This window comes from Triplophysa dalaica, chromosome 9 (assembly GCF_015846415.1).
Source record: "Triplophysa dalaica isolate WHDGS20190420 chromosome 9, ASM1584641v1, whole genome shotgun sequence".
NCBI lineage: Eukaryota > Metazoa > Chordata > Actinopteri > Cypriniformes > Nemacheilidae > Triplophysa > Triplophysa dalaica.
In genome coordinates, this window is record NC_079550.1 from 8,552,362 (window position 1) to 8,569,964 (window position 17,603).

The 17,603-nt window shown below is 37.6% G+C and overlaps 1 protein-coding gene across 1 annotated transcript in view; it reads right to left on the reverse strand.

Moving 5' to 3' along the window:
• Positions 1-28: 28 nt before the first annotated feature.
• scn4ba (sodium channel, voltage-gated, type IV, beta a) overlaps positions 29-17,603 on the reverse strand; it is a 30,458-nt gene continuing 12,883 nt past the window's right edge. The window contains exons 2-5 of the mRNA XM_056756680.1: positions 11,142-11,305; positions 9,793-10,012; positions 6,862-6,991; positions 29-5,768 (exon numbers count right to left, since the gene is read on the reverse strand). Of these exons, the coding sequence (XP_056612658.1) occupies positions 5,675-5,768; positions 6,862-6,991; positions 9,793-10,012; positions 11,142-11,305 (608 nt within the window). The 3' untranslated portion in view covers positions 29-5,674. The remainder of the gene's footprint in view (positions 5,769-6,861; positions 6,992-9,792; positions 10,013-11,141; positions 11,306-17,603) is intronic.

The following is a 17,603-nucleotide window of genomic DNA, read 5'->3' on the forward strand; positions in this document are numbered from 1 at the left end:
AGTAGTCAAAAGACAACAAACACAAGTAATATTTTTATGCAAACCTTTATTTTATATGTTGTTTATTAGTTTATTCTATACAATCCAGAGAAATCTACTGAGGTGCATGGTTATGAGAAGAGAATATGACAGATGTTGGTACAAAGGGAAATTTAAAGACAAACAGCTGTACACAAATGTTCTTTTGTTCCTTTTGCTTTCTGAGTACGTGATGTCTGTGCTTGTAAGCCTTTAAAGTGCAAGGTCGGAGGCGGTGATGAAAATCTAGCAGGTCGCTCATTATTCAAACGTTTCTATGATCCTTTCTCAAAAACAGACTGGAAGTGAATTAAAATAAAGGGAACTTTCTGCACTGATGGGTGATATACAGCAGGGTACAGAGAAGCTTTGAAAAAATGTAGGCTGTCTCGATTTTACTAATCTTTTATTACTTTTAAATGTGTCTAGTCTATTAAGTGTACAAAGAATACTTATTGTACACTTAAAATATATTAACGTTTAAACTTCTTTTGTGTAAATTTCAGAACAGCATTATCATACTACTAGAACTGTTTTTGCTGTATGCTAAGCTTTGAATTTCAGGAGGACTTACTTTATTTGTTATAATGTATAATATACAGCAAAACACTGTGTAGAATACAACACAATTGTTCTCACCTTGAATTTGCCACTGTTGTTGACTAGTATTGACGGCTAGCTTTGTATTTGATCTTTTTATGGATTTTATTTCATATTACAATTTTCAAAATCGTATCCGTCGTTCAGTGTGTACTGTATGCAGTTTTCTAATTCTAAACACAGCAAGTGTGACTGGAATACTTTTTTAAATGGTCGTAAGTGTTAAAATCCACCAGAGGGAGACAGGGTGTCTTGGAATGTGTTGATCGTCTCTTGGCTTGGCAGTGAGAATGAGTCAGTCACCCAGGCAGTGAAATCTAGTTTAGAGTCAATATTTTCTTAGCCAACGTTTAAAAAATAAAATTCTGTGCCTGAATAGGATCAAATTTTCAGATCGGCAAACTCTCCAATAAATATAGTACAAGAATCTTAAAAGAGTGCAAGAGGATTTGTGACATTGGAAAATGTCTTTTTTTAAGAAGAGCAAATTCTCACTGCAAAATACAGAGAAAAGACAGGTGCATATAAAGCACATTTGAAGTATTCCAAGTCTTATATACTGTATATAGATACTTTCTTTAACCAAGATCGAAATGCAGATATTTATTCTAGCTGTAAATGTTGCATGCATTGTGATAAGTGAGACAGCGATTTGGGCTTGAGCACAGGGAAAGATTTAACCAATAAGCGAGGTAAGCGGCCGCTTAGGGCCCCAGGAAACCATGGGGCCTTCAACAAATACCCAGAAGTTTATATACAGCATGTATAACATATTAGTTTTCTATCATATTTTGTATGGTCAGGAAGATACAATACATAGATTACAAGATAGATACAATCATTAAAATGTAACACTATCACAACATCTGCGTGAATTTGCCTCCCTCTGCTTTGAAACAATCTATTAGTTATTCACCTACGTCAACAGCTCAGTGGCCAGAGTATGAGAACTTAACGGCAGACGGGAGGGGAGACAGAGACGGTTAGAACTTAGAAGTGCAAGAGGAAATTTGCCAGCGGGAGATTAAGTATATAATGAAACCCATGTACCCCAGCGGAGTCAAAAAAGAAGAGAGAAAAATGAATGTGGCAAAACTTCCAAAAGTCTCTTGTTTTTTCACACAAACGTCACTCAGAGCTAACAAAGTCAGTGCTGCTCCCACAGCAGCTCCAGTAGCCTCTATCCCCCCAGACACACAGGTGTGCTTTCTCCCGGCCCCGGAAAATGACAATGTGCTGTTGTCACAGTTTACAGTGTAAAAAATCATAGTGTAGTTTGCGTTTGTTGTCGATTCTTTGGTGACTGGATCAATCTGTACAGTGGAGATGGGTATAATAACTGTAGAGATTTGTCTTCTAAAAATGCATGAAAGGTCTCAAGACCACATTAATAATATCAAATGTTGTAAATAGCTTGTTTGGGAATTTAGTTTTTTATTTGTGATTTTTTTATTTAACCTTGAGACAAATTATTTACAGATAGTAAGTGACATACAGTTTATTTAAAAATGTAGAGAAAACGTTTTGAGAACGAGATGGCAAAATAAGGGTTTTAAAAGGGTGCATATTACGACTGTTGGGGGCCCCATGCCTGAAATCGCTTAGGGCCCCCAAATGACTAAGTCCGCCCCTGCTTGTCTCTTTAAATGTCCCTGCGATGTCCCTTCAAGTGCAAAGATCCACAGAGAAACACATTGGAGACATGCGAATGTGTGTAATGCACTGCATCACTGCTTATATGCAGCCTACTTTTAATGCGAAGACTTTATTAACCGATCCCAGATTTCCCAGCAATTGAATTCCAGCCATTCCTGTAGACATACAGTAACCTCTCATATCAAGAAAACACACATCTAGATGGCTAAACAGCTAAACAGGTACACACCAAATCAATAAATATCCTAAAGCAAAGTTGAAAATCTGTATAAAAGCAAAAAAAAATGGAATAGCAAAATAGTTCAAACTTCAGAACAAGAAAAGGCAATATTATAATAATAATCCTAAAGAAATCTGATGAAGATCAGTTCACATTGCTTTCTGTCCATACAACAGTCCACTATTTTAAGCCAACATGGACTATTTCTTATTTTGTTACTTTTGTCTTTCTTTTGTTTTTACAGTATTGCCGCCCTACGTAATCTTTTCATGCGTCAGTTTAAAAACAAACTGCGAATCACAAAAGGCAACAAAGCTGCAAGTAGCACAAAATTATTAAAAAATTCAACCATAAATGAATTCAAAAGGCTAAGTGAGATCTCCTAATAATTGACTAGCCGTTGTGTGTTTGTGTCTGAAAGAGCAAGTGATGGAGACACCAACACTGCCTCCAGACGTTCGGATCAAGCTAAAATATGACAACAGCTGGATTCTCATCAACAGACAGGACACTGAACACGAGCCACATGACCTACAATACATCTGTAAAAGTGCACCTGACATACAGAGCAGCATTAAACCTTTTCTCTTATTCATGAACACCATTTAAAGGAACAGTTCACCTGAAAATAAAATGATGTCATGATTTACCTAAATATTGCTTCAAACCTGTTTTGTTTTTCATTGAAACTCAAATTTAACTCTGTTTAACTGATGGACAAACATTTATTTTATTTTATGGTAGAAACAATTCAATTAATGTAGTGATTCAGATTAACAAACGTCATTCCCACAAATAAAAGATGTCATGCTGCTCTGTCAATAGCTTTCCAAACTGTTGAGATTGCAGAAGCCCCTGATTTCTAAACGAGAGTCAAGTGTTTTGGAAGACTTCTAAATATGTGCACACATTCAAACTATCTATTCCTGTTCATATGTTACCATATATTTCATATCCCAGTAACACCACAACAGGCATTCAGCAGTATATTCAAATATCTTGCGCAAAATCCCTGCATGGCTTTTCGCCCTAGATTATAATAGCATTCTAAACACAGTCACGTTTACTGTATGTACATTAATAAAGTGCCCAGAAACAATCCCTCTTGTTATGCCATAACTTCAACTACCACGTACATTCATCTTTGGGTTATGGCGGGAAGACGAGTGAGGGTTTTGTTGCATTTTTTGCGGCGTAATTGCAAAGTGACATTCATTGCATGTGATGAAGTTGTCGATACATTTACACGCACCTGATTCGGAAACATGGATTTGAATGATAGCCGTGTGTTTACACAGTCCGACAGAAGCAAAAGTGAATCCTCCATGTTCCTCTAACTGTTCTGCATTTCGAGCATTGAGTCCTAAATAATTGAAATATTGTAAATATTGACTTGTTTTGATAAACAAAGTTCATTTTATATTTGCAAAAATGATTCGAATTAGCATCAGGCTGGTCATTAATCCAAGTAGCCTATGAGAGTTTTAGGCTAAATGCTAGTTTTAACCTTTATCGAGAAAAACCCATATCGAGAGTCATTACTGTTGTATTTTCTCTCAGAATTATTTTGATCTTTATAGTATGATGGAACAAGTAGCCTTTGCATTGCATCTGTAAAGAATAGTAAGTGTCTTTATTAAGTGCAGCTAAGCACGCAGAAGTTATTTGCTAGCATGCTAATCAGATCCCAAGTCGAAATTAAACAACTTTGAGATATGAATATGGTTGGTACCCTAGCTGTGACATTTGGACGGCACAATATGCTTTACCGGTGAACTACACTGTATGTTAAACACATAGCCTACAAGACGTACTAGCAAGAGTGGCATTGCATACAAGCACTGATAGTCCAAGTCCGGATCACGTTAGAAAAGACAGAAAAACACAGTCTGGAGCAATGGAAACATACACTAGATGTATCAAATTGTTCACATGCGTTTAAGAAAAGTTATTGGTTATAATTGTTAAAAGCAGCAGCATTCTTTTTCTACAGGGAGTTGGTTTCTGGGGATTGTCTTTTTATTTATTTTTGTGTTGAAGATTTTTTTGTAGTTTTATTTATTTTTTGCGTCTTAAGCGAGAGTCATTTAATGATGTTATTTCTATAGCATTTGAAGGCTCCAAGGAAGCATGTGGAGCTTAAAGCGTTTACAGGCACCTGTGTTTTATCTAAAGCAGAAAAGAAAACATCAAAAGAAAACAATACAGCGCAGGACTGGATCCTGGATATATACAGTAGACCCCTTATATCTGCATCTGTGGAAGGTCTTTTACCTTTAAACAACTGTAGGACTTAAACATACTCTACACAAACATACGAACACAATAGCTTCCAGCTCACATTCCTGTGTGACTGCATTATGACATACTTCAAAAGCAAAACACATAGCATATCGCTATGATGGCAGAGCAAAAACTTCCCCACTATCGCCCCAGGAGTACAAAGGTTCTTCACACCGATGCACATTTATGTAAAACAGAACCAAGCTCTCGCATTGCATATGTATGTGTATAGTTGTGTAGAGTATATTTCTGGCTTAGTGGTGCCCTCACATCCTGCTCTTTATGACCTAATAATCACTTGTAAAATCACTGGGAGTGGTTAAAATCTGTGTTTTAGCTGCTTGGGTTTGTGGTAAACATTTTCCAATTCTACTGTATGAGGCACCGGTGGTTATGTTCTGCTTTAATGTGTCTGTTATTCCTCCAAAAAAGCATTCGTATCGACTCGGGAACGTCTGGAATGCAGTGTAAAGGTGTGTAAAGTCACACTGGAAGTTTTCGCAAACATTCGGTTACGTGGTTCTCTTTGCTGTGAAGCATTGAACAGATATGGCAGTTTGTACAAGGCAGTTTCTGAGTTTGTGTCACAGGTAAGTCAGAGCAGAATGGAGGCACACCAATGCAACATCAATCAATCAATGCTTTCTGTACAGTTTTTTTGTTGTTGTTGAGGTCATGGTGTATGATCCAGCCCGTGGCATCTCATGTTTTTCCTCAAGCCCAATCTAAAATATATGATTTATTTCTTCACATATTTATACGTAGCATTTTTTTATAAGATAATAAGAATAAACTGTCCATTGTTATGACGTTCGCTCGATCTGTACATGTATACATGTACCTATGCATGTGTACATATAAACGTGTGCTCATATATGTACACATACATAGTTCTCTTCATGCCTTTGGTGTCGCTTTGGTGTCCGCTTTGGAGGCAGGGAGGCCATTTTCTGTGTTGTCGTTCCCTGTTGAGCTCACAAGGCAATCTTTACTGGAAGATAAAGAGAAAAGATGGGACAAAATGAGAAAAGGCATATTTAAAGCTACAACGTAACACTTTGAGGGTCTATGAAACATATACTTTGAATAATAAACCGCTTGAAAAATCGGTTGCAGGTGTCATTCCAGAATCATTAAAATGCTCTGAAGCATAATTTACCAACCAACAAACAAATTAATGACATTCTATCAAACTCACATAGTTTACAAATCTTGATTATATTCAGTTTGTAAAAAGCATTCCAGAGACATTTCTCATTCATTGTTCAACATCTAGGGTAAGGATGTTTAGGTTAACTGTGCTTTACGTTCTCCTGGATGGCACAGTATGTTCTGGAGATGTCAGACTTGTCTTGGGAGAGTTTGACCCTTATCTGATTGAAAATTCATCACTCAGAATGCTATGTTATTGACATTTACCCTGAATGACAGAATGGTATTTGTTGACATTTATTTGGCTATCACTGGGCTCCTGTCAAAGTTACCAGACCACTGTGGTTCTATTCTGTTAGCATGGGTGACATCACGGTTTTAACAGAAATAAGACTAGAAGTTGACAGCAGATTTTTTCATTCTGTTATAGTAAGGCGTTGAGTTATGATGGAGGTATGTGAGATGTTACATTGCTGTATGTGCTCAGAATAACACACAGACAAAAAAACTATAAAACAATCCAGTTAACAGACTGTGAAGCCTTTTCTTGCCATTGGATTATTTTTATGACTTGTGCCTATTGCATGTTGTCAGCATGCTTACTAGGGGTCCATGCAACTGCTTTTAAAATAAATATCAAAACATGAAAGAAAATATGATAAATGTAGTTTAATGTGCATGTAGAGTAAATGTAGAGTTAAGCAGTGGAATAGGATCCAAAGAAAAATAATTATGGGAAAGTAGTTCAATAATTTCTATTCCTCCCTTAAGTTAAAGTGATTTTGATATTGTGGAAAAGGTAGAAACATCTTTTAAAACTTAGAGTTTAATATTTCACCCAATAAAATTAAGATAATGTACTTTATGACTAGAATGAATGAACAATTGAATTGTTTTTAAATGGGGAGAAAAGCAGAAACTCTGTGACTTACTTCTTCTCCTGGACCTTGCTGAGAACAGCCACAACCACAGCTTTAATAACCATGATGAGGACGATCAGACCTATGGCGCCTCCCAGCACAGACACAATGACGACTGTCAATGTGTTGTCCACTACTTTTACTGCAAAGACAAGGCAGCAAGATACGGGATATGTCACACAGCATGTGATATTGTAACATTTTCATACATTTTGTAAATCAACTAACTTTTACTGTCATGTCACCATCAGCACATATGCAATGGTGAGTGACAGTAATATCTTTTACTGTAAGTCATCAGTGTCTTGTACAGTATTCTTTGATACATTTTAGGTTCAATGAAAAACTTTTGCATAGCATGTTTCACAATATACTGTGAGGTGTTTGGGGTTTGTCATGTCTAACACATTTTTGTTTTTTTTGTTATCCATGTTCTTTTGTAGTTTCTGTATGTTGCAATATCAAATCTATCCTGTAGTTAAGCAAAACAAACTAATTATTTACGGAAGCCTTCAGGAGTACATGTAGGAATAAAATCGCAGAAGTTAACTGAATAAGCTCTTCTTTCAGTCGACATTCTTCAATGATTTACACGCATGGTAATGCTGACTTGTACAGTCACTTGCCTTTTAAAATAGATTTTAAAACATTTAACATTATGTTATGACAAGAACTGTCCTGGCGAGCCTCCGTGTGTGTACATCTGCCAGTGTTGTGCACGTCAAAATAAAATCATTGGATTCATTGGTGGTTGGCAGTAAAATGAAATCACCCATCAATAATAAATCATTTATTATTGCGTTAATTACGGTGTATTGTTTTTAATGAGCATTTGTTTATTAATCTAATTTGAAATATTTTATTCATGATAGGTATTTTCTATTTAATAATATTAGTTTAAAATATAAAAGTTTAAATAATATAAAATAATATAATGTAATGTTTAAATTAAAACATACAAAATTAATTCACTATATGTTACATTTACATTTTGTCATTATTTGCAGACAATAATTATTCTTTGCACAAGGTATGTACAAATGTCTTTATAATTATCATTTATATTATAAAATTATATATTTTATATTTAAAGGCATCACTGCCATGATTTTTTAATGGCTTTGTGAGAAAGACCTACACTGTAAAAAACCCATAATTTCAGAGACTGTAATAATTTTACTGTATTTTCACGTATGATGTAAAATGTACAGAAAAAAACGCAAATTCACAAGAACAAAGGTGGAAAATGGAATTTTACAGGAAACAAACAAAAAAGTTATTTTACGGTTCATTTCTGGTGCCAAAGCTGCCAGAAAATGTCAGTTTTTTACAGTTTTTTTTAACAGTGCATTCCCTGTTTTATTGTTGATAATTACTGTATATTTGATTCACATGTGGATTTGTTAAACAAATCTGATAAGCACCTAAATCCTGCTTTGGCTTCCTGACATGCATTTCTGAAATGAAAATATAAGTAAAATGGTGTCTCTATCAGTTGAACCACCCATATATTGCCCAAAGATCTAAATAAATAAATGAGGAAAAGTCTAAACAATATTGTTCGGTAAAACTTTATTTTACAGTGCCCTTGTAACACTTGTAACATGTATTCACCTTAGTATTTACTATTAATCGTGCATTATTACTAGTGGTGGGCCGTTAACGGCGTTATCGCGCGATAAAAAAAATGTCGCCGTTAATCTATTCTCAAAGTTGGGTTGGGAGCTGGGTCTATACTACGCAAGCTATGATGACTTTCACCTTGATATTTTAGCGCGGATGTATACCAGCTTAACTGCACTGTACGGGGCGAGAACGAGATTTTTCAACTCGCGTGATTCGCGGAAGCAGAAGCCGCCTCATCATCTCATAAGCAGGGCTTCATTCGCGCGATTCGCGCAGCAAGTAGGTCTATTGGCTGTTTGCATTAACATATAAATCACTCGCGCTTGAGGCGCCATTCGCGTTTGGTCTGAACACAACATAACGTTACTGTGAAATTACCGCATCAAACGTGACGTGCTATCATGGATGCAGCTATGAAGCCGCGGGGTTTGCTTCAGGAAATATTAATTTTTAAGAAGCTTCCCAATAGAAACATCGACAAGACTAAGGTTGTTTGCACCTTGTGCAATGCGGAATTGGTTTAAAAAAACACTTTCTCTCAACAGGTAGTGGTCTAGCTTTAGTTGAAACCAGTAACTTTGTATTGAGATCTAATGTATTATGGCTCCTGTATGACATATCGCTTGTTGCTCCCTCACTCTTTGTAAGTCGCTTTGGATAAAAGCGTCTGCTAAATGACTAAATGTAAATGTACTGTAGGAGCTCTTCCAGTCTCAAGTACCACCTAAACGCAAATCATCCCTTAGCTAATGCGGAAGTAAACACAAGTTCATCTTATTGAACATAATTTAATTTTCATCACCAATTATCATAGTAGAACAGCTTTCTCAAGCAGTTTGTGATGCATTTTGGAAACAGGAGATGAGCCCCTGGTCTAATGCGCCACCTGGCTTGAGACACCCGTTCTCAAAGACTTACTTTTAGTCATTATTTGGGTAGCACACATATTCTGGATGCCTTCGGCAGAATTCAAATGAGCCATTTTAATCTAGATTAATCTAGATTAATCTTGGAATTAATCTAGATTAATCTAGATTAAAAAAATTAATCTATGCCCACCACTAATTATTACATGTAACTACCCCTACACCACACCACACCCTATTCCTAACCCTACAGTAAGTACATGTAATTAAAAAATACATTTTTATTACTCAGTACCAAAATCTATAACTAGATTAATTACACTGTAAAGTGTAATCTAATCTTCTATTTTGTCTCTTATTGGCATCTTTATGTTGGAAGTGTCTAGAGGTGAATGAAGAGATTCAACATTTTAATGTTCTTATTTCGATCCCTGTGTGCATATTGACTCACATTCTTCCACTACATAAAGAGTGAAGACAGCACTGTGGTTCCGATATTTTTCCTTTTCATTACGGGCGAAGCAGATGTACTCTCCCTGGTCCTCAAAGGTTACATTGTGCAGAAGTATGGAGATGTTACTTCGCTTACTGGAGCCAACAAACTCCACCCGGTTGTGATCGATATGCATCTTTGGTTCTATGCCTTCAGCTGGAATGAGAGCTTCACAAAGCTGATGAGATAAAAAAAACATCACGTTCAGTGACCTCATAATAGAATTTGGACACCTAAGCCATAGTTTTAAATTTGCTGAAGGAATCAAGCTACAGTACATATGTCAACAGATTAGTCTATATAACAAAAAAAGTTTTAAAATAATGAAGCACAAACTTGTTCAAGCAGTAGTTAATGTCATGTACTAGACATGTGGTTACACGTACACACCTGAGGGAAAAACCTCTATAACTTTGGGATCACCTGGCTAAAATAATAGCAAACATGTAAAAAAGTAGCTGCATGACTTCATTATTCAAATGCATTATGGAGAGAATTTCCTTTTTGTATGTTACTGTTATGTACAGTATAATGTACTTTAGGGTGGTGCAAAAATATTGATACATGTAACCACCTCAATTTTTTATTTTTCGATAGTGACATTTTTTAAATCATGCCATGTACATACAGCCAAAAGTAAGTGGAAGCGAGCATGGCGAGAAATATAACACCGCTTTGAGCCCTCAGAGCTGATGTGTGGGTGTTTTTTGGTTTTAAAAATAAGTCATGAAGTAATGAGTTATGTAAAATAAATGCTGTTTGTAAGCTTCGCAAGTCATGACGCACCAGTCACTTGGCTACTGCAGTGCATTAGACAAAAAGTTTATTTCAAAAAGTAACAATACCATTTATTGTGCTTTCACAGATGTGACACCAGCGCATTTACAGCACAGAAGAACCAAGGGTTTTATACTGCCAATTTTCATTCTTTTAACTGTAATGCACCACAACCGCCAAGTGACTTGCGTGACCCAACTTATTCCCCTTTGCTACAAACTTGAGGGGTGCAATTCACAGTTTGGGAACTGTGAAACCTCTGAACTAAACGTCTATGCATCGCACATCATGGACTTATCTTTACAGTAAACCCCAGATGTTGTTTGTCTAGCTCTACTTCTGACATTTTCTATTAACAGTATTGCAATATATCTCAAATGTGTATCATTTCGAAATGCATAGCAATATATTGTATCGTGACCCATCTATCGTGATACGTATTGTATCGGGAGGCACTTGCCAATACACAGCCCTAATGAGTTTGAGCAGTGCTTTGTTAGACCAGTTGAGAGATAAATTGGGGGTCTCACCTTATGCAATGTTCCATTGCTCCTGAAATGCCAGTTAAAGAACAGATTTTTTATCCCTATGCAACTTGTGTAAGTGCAGGGTAAGAGCACAGAACTTCCATTCAAAACTTCCACAAAAGGAACCTTCCCTGTAGACACCTCCAATGCCTGGGCATACCACACTCCTAACATACACAGAGAGCGTGAGAGAGAGAAAGACAGAGAGAGAGAGATTTATGGTTAGAATATAGTATATATATATACACAGCATATAGAAGCTAGGGCAAAAAGTAAACTGTAAAATAACAGTTCCCTTTCTGTCGGTCTCTTGACGTTGTGTTGAACCGACAGATGGGGTTTGACTTTAGAAACTATTATCTTCTGACTAGTTTTGAAAAGGCTAATGAAATTGGATAAAAGGGAGATGGCGTGCTGCATTCATTCACCTTTGGGCTGAGGAGCCTGAGAGCCTCCCTCGACTGCTGCAGCGGGCAGCACACAACGTCTCGTTCCCTTCAGCAGGGAACAAAGTTTACATCCATAACCAAGACATTCCCTTTCTGTCGGTCTCTCGATGTGTGTCGAACCGACAGATGGGGTTCCTATGGAAACCCCAAGGCTCTTTGCCGCATCACAATCTCCAGCGAAGCGACGCTGACTGGCCTTTGCGTGTCAGACGTGAGCGCTATCGCAAAATTGTAACCGTCCAGTGGATGGGTAGGGGGTCCCAGAGCTTTGGAAAGGTGGGAATCCTCTACCACCGGCAGTCACAGGTGGAGGCATTGTTTCTTTAACAGCAAGAAGCAGCCCGGCACTGGAAGGGCCACTGGGGAAGTGCGCTACAGAGACCACTCCCTACCATAGGAAGGAGTTTAGTGGAGACACCAGCATGGTCTCGCCGTCAGGGGAGAACTCATGGGAGGAATGTGCAGACTGAAGAAAGTGCCACAAGGCGGAGGCCCACCTAGGGAAGGTCATGGTTTACCAAGGTTGGAACCAATCATGAGGATACATCAGACGGAACCACCCTGCTGGGGGGTTACTACGTCTGAAGCACTAGTTCCGGTTAGAGCTATTAACTAGCTGATACCCGGCCTAAAGAGGCAGGACTGCTCTGCCCAGCCTACCCACCCACAGGATCTGCTTAGTGATGGGTGAAATGGCTATTCTTCACCCAGTGGGGGAAGAAGGGAGGCGGAACCTGCCTTGGAGGGGGGAAGGAGCTTTTGCAGGCCAACGCCCTACCAGTTGCCGGTCTTACCTTACCATGCAGGACTCGGGCTGAAACCGATTCAACACGGAGTCTGTAGAACCTTGAGAAGGTGTTAGGTGAAGCCAAACCTGCAGCTCTGCAGATGTCTGCCAGAGAGGTGCCCTGAGCCAGTGCCAACGAGGAAGCTATACTCCGGGTGGAGAGAGCTCTCACTGCCAGTGGGCACTGGCAATCTTGGGACAGTACGCCGAGTTGGTGTGTTGAGAAAGCGATCTTTCCCAGAGTCTCACATCTGCACAAGGTTGAGCTGGAGTTGTCTCTCCTGGGCAGCTAGTGTGGACATCGTCCAACCCATGGCCCACGCTGTCACCCTGGTCACTCGTAGGGGGAGACTGGTGGCGGCACAGAGTTCCTGCACAAGCCCTCAGGTTGTTCTTATCCTCAAGGAGCTCTTTAATGCCTTGGCCTGCAGGATGGCCATGGCAATGGCATACAGAGAGGGCGAGTCTTGGCCCGCGGCAGTGTAAGCTCTCAATACCAGAGATGCCGAAAGGTTACCCGCCTTGAACGGGAGCCAGGGTAGCCCTCCCCAGGTGGCCACCGTCTACAGGCATAGAGCACAGCGACTGCATGTCACCTGGGGTACGTCGATGTAGCCCCTAACTGCCTGCACTCGTTGGAAGTAAGGACAATAAAGCTAGTTTGGTCAGATGAGCGAGACGGGTTGCGAATGGTCCTCGAGCCTGTGGCTGACGGATTAGCAGTCACGTAATCCCCATATCACCCTCGCTGCTCGCCATGGCGAACGCCAGGGACGAATACACTGCTATCATGGGATGGGAAGCAGACTTGGTGGTGGCTGGGTCCGTAAAGAACACAGCCACCCATGATCGCAACGTCTGGATTGTCAACCGCCCGCTGTGCGGACAGGACGTATCCATGAATGCTGCCTCAAGGTGCCGAAGCACTTGAGGCAGCCCTCAGTCCATCCACCTCCTCTATGAGATTGTTGCACCCATGAGAACAGAGGGACATGTCGTTCAGGATCCAGCAGTAGTTGAAATCAGAGACGATGTGGTCATAGGATCGAAGGCTCAGAAGAACAAAAGGTGACTGAATGCAGCACGCCGTCACTCTTTTATACCCAGATATCCGTCCGGCATGCAAATTTCATTCACCAATATCATTGGCCTTTTTCAAAACTATTCAGAAGATAATAGGTTTTTTCAAGTCAAACCCCATCTGTCAGTTCGTCCCAGGTTGGGAGACTTCTCAGATCAGATTTCTCAGAAGAAAAAAAAAAGCCTCCAACAATTGGGACAAATTTTCTCATACCCAAATATTGTATATTGCTAATAAAATCATATTATGTTTCAAAGATATTCCTCTGACAAAAACACTTAAAAAACCTTAAAAAAAGACACACAGACCTAAATATTAATGACTTTCTCAACTTTCTTCATTCATGTTACATAAATTGCCATTTTAGCTTGTCCAATTAAAAATATCAATAACATATCGACATATATTTTCTTCTCCCTAATTTAACTTAAAAAAATAAAACAACATCTTAAACCATGTAACAACAACGTGCACAACAAAAAAATATTGGAAGTGCAATGAAAAATAGTTTCTATACAAATGCAAAAACAACATTTATCAGTAAGACTGACACAAAAACATTGACAGCGACACATGTAAGAGACACGAATAAACAAACTTATACAGTATGCGGGATAATGGGTAAAATCATTTATAAATGTTATCAAATTTGTAAATTATGATTTTGTTTATGGAACAATTGGTTACATCTTTACATATCAATTTATTAAAAACTTTTGACAATATTCCAAAGACATAGTGCAGTAATCTGTGACTCATTCTGTTCACAGCACTTGTTGAAAAACTTCTTATCAGTTGTGATTTTTCACAACACATCTGAGAACCTGCGATCATTATTCAAACAGCTTAAGTGGTCAGTCAGCAAGGCTGCTGGAGACATTAACACAAATGTTATAGGTCATACTCTAACCCCTGATCTGGTATTGAGCATGTGTCTGAGGGTCAAGCTGACTATTTTTACCCACTCATCTCATTGCAATATTTAATTTCACTGTGTGTGTGCGTGCGTGCGTGCGTGCCTGTGTGTGTGTGTGTGGTTTGTGTGTGTATGATATTGATATTGTAGATAGTGGTAAACATAAGGTGTCTAGTGAGACTTGTCACAAGACATCTGAGAACCAATGAGATTAGAAGTTATTGAAGTGCTAACATTCTTGAATTTAGCATGTGGATATACTTCTTTTCAATTAGAATTTGTGTCATATAAACTCCAAATATTTATCATTTTCCTCACAGACATATGACTTCAGAAGACATTTGAAATCATAGGGATTATTTTTTGATTAGCATGCAACATTATAGCTAGGCTAGATTTCTATAGCGGTAAAATACTGTATGCCACACAGCTATTGTCTAATGTCTTGTTCCCCTTATTTCCAAGTGATAATTTTTAATAAAAAGCTATGATGCTCGAAAAAGTGATTAGTAAAGTTTAGAACAAGGAGGCTGAGATCAAGGAGCACTGCAGGACTGTATACTGTAGAAGAAGCTGGATGTTGGGAGCTTAAGAAGAACACCATCAACGTCCTCACCAAGGTCACGTGTCTCTCCTGCTATTGATTCATGAAGCTTCTCTCATAGATGGATGAGCAGCCAATATGACTCTTATTCATCAATGAGGCCACTCTAGCTGAGAGCTCATTTGAGAAGCTCACACACACACACACAGAACTGATGAGCAAATGATGCTGTCAGATGGACAGCTGAAGGGGGCTTTTTTCTCTTGTTCTCCCTCTCAATCACCACTTTTTTAGTCATTTCTTTTTAAGACGATCAATTTGTGTCCCTGAAGTCTACTCTCAATGTTACAGTTTTTTTACAATTGCTATGACAATTTTTCCAATACTTTTAACAATTTTACTAAACTCTTAACACAGTTATCACAACATCTGGCTTTGCAGGCAATTCAATTAACACTTTTTTTGCTTTGACACAAAATGCATACATTTAACACAAATTTAAGATGCTTTAACTTCTTTAACACACAAAATCAACCAAGACCAAAACTTTGTAATTTAACTGCCAAATTTACAAATGCTTTCACACTGTATTACAGAACAGATAAGATCATGTTCTAAACCTAATTTATAGACTTATAGAACACAAATATATCACCTGTATTTTATTCCATTGCTAAAGAGAAAAAGTTAATTGAAGTTATGCAAATAAATCACAGCCGTGGTCTATATCTACATCTGCTGTCATAGACATGTAAAGTGAGGGACAGAACATCAATTTACAGTTTTTTTCAATTGCTAACATCCTTTTGTCCAATCTGTAATCACATTTTCAAAACTCTAAACACAATTAACACAACATCATTCTGTTGTGGCCATACCATTACAGTTTTTTTCAATTGCTAACATCCCTTTGACCAATCTATAGTCACATTTTTAAAACTCTAAACACAATTAACACAACATCATTCTGTTGTGGCCATACCATTAACAAAATTAATGTTGTTTTCACACAAAATCCAATCAATTAACATGTTTCTAGAATGCCTACATTTTCTTTACATATAAGCATACCCAATACCAAAATCATGGATCTTTATTGTGTTTTTTACAAATGCTTAAACGCAGCATGCCAGAAATGAAGACCTATTGTTCCAAACCATAGATACAGTATAAAATCTCTACTTCTGCAACAATATCAGCTCCAAAGTATTGAAACAAATATTTTAAAAATATATTCATACAGCTTATAAGCATTTTTACGGTATACTGATAATTTACTGATAATTAGAATAAGCAATAGCTGATTGCAATCTCAATCAGAGACATAGCCAGGTGTTGAAGACTTTCCATTACATGGACATACACAAAAAAAAGACAGTCTTTTGTTCTACTTTTGCACACTTTACTGTAAATCAAAGGCCATGTATGTTTGTCCTTGTTTCGTTTTGATCACTGACAGCAATTTCATATTGCTAATAAAGTCTTCACTGTGCAATTCTGTCGCTTTCTGTTTTTTTCCCAGTTGTACATTCTATAAAGTATTGATGACTCCTTCACATTTAGATATTATGTTGTACACATCTAATGCACCATGAATTCTCTCTCTCTCTCTCTCTCTCTCACACTCACACACACACACACACACACACACAGCTGAATGAATGAAAACAAAAAAAATCTCACTGTATGTTCTATGCAGAAAGAACTGAAACATGACAAGTAATGCAGTTTTTGTAATGCCACCAACTGTTAGTATTTTGACAGTCATTGTGGTATAATTGACTATGTATTCATGTTGGATAGAAAACGAGTGCTAAAGTTTTGACCGAAAGATTCGATTTTGAAACGGGTTTGCAGTGTTTTGATAGAGTAAGTGTATATTGAAAAAGTTTTTAAGGGTTTTGAAATGTAGAGTTTGTATTTATTTAACAAACTGTGGTTTTGGTCAGAAAATTAACTATTTGGCTAATTGTGTGATGTAGGTGTGTTGCTGTGTTAAGAGTTTAGAAAAAGTATTTTAATAATTGGCAAATGCTTCTTAGCAATTGAAAAAAACTGTAAGATGAACCTGGGATCCCCTTCCTTATGTAAAAACACATTTACATCCATAATTGTTTTTGTGTAAAACAACATTTACATTTTTTTTAGATAAATACTGATTGTGATACTAAAGTATAAAGACAACATATTGTTTCCAAACTTAAAAAATATTGTTGGAGGTATAAAAACCTTTCAATATGTATTTGATTGTAATACATAACTTTCACATTGAGTGCGGAAAAAAAGGAAAAATTTACTAGACATATACAAATATAAACAATTCTGAAAATTTTGCAAGTAGCATTACAGTTTTTGCCCATTGCTTACACACTAAAACCAAATGCTTACTCCAAAGCCTCAAAACCCTAACTTCTTGTAGCATAATTTAAACACAGTGTAACCATAGCTTAAACACATTGTCAACTTTATACTTTGTTTGCAATTCTGTAACACACTTACTCCTTTATGCAACACACTTGGTCCTGATTACTACACTCTATTTCATACATAAGACACTTCGTTCAAAAATGAAATCTCAGGGTGCCATTTGGAAAACACATATATCTAAAATACAAAACACATCGGGTAATTGCAACCACTCAAATACACACCTGAAGGCATAACTTGCAAAACTGAACACCAATCAGC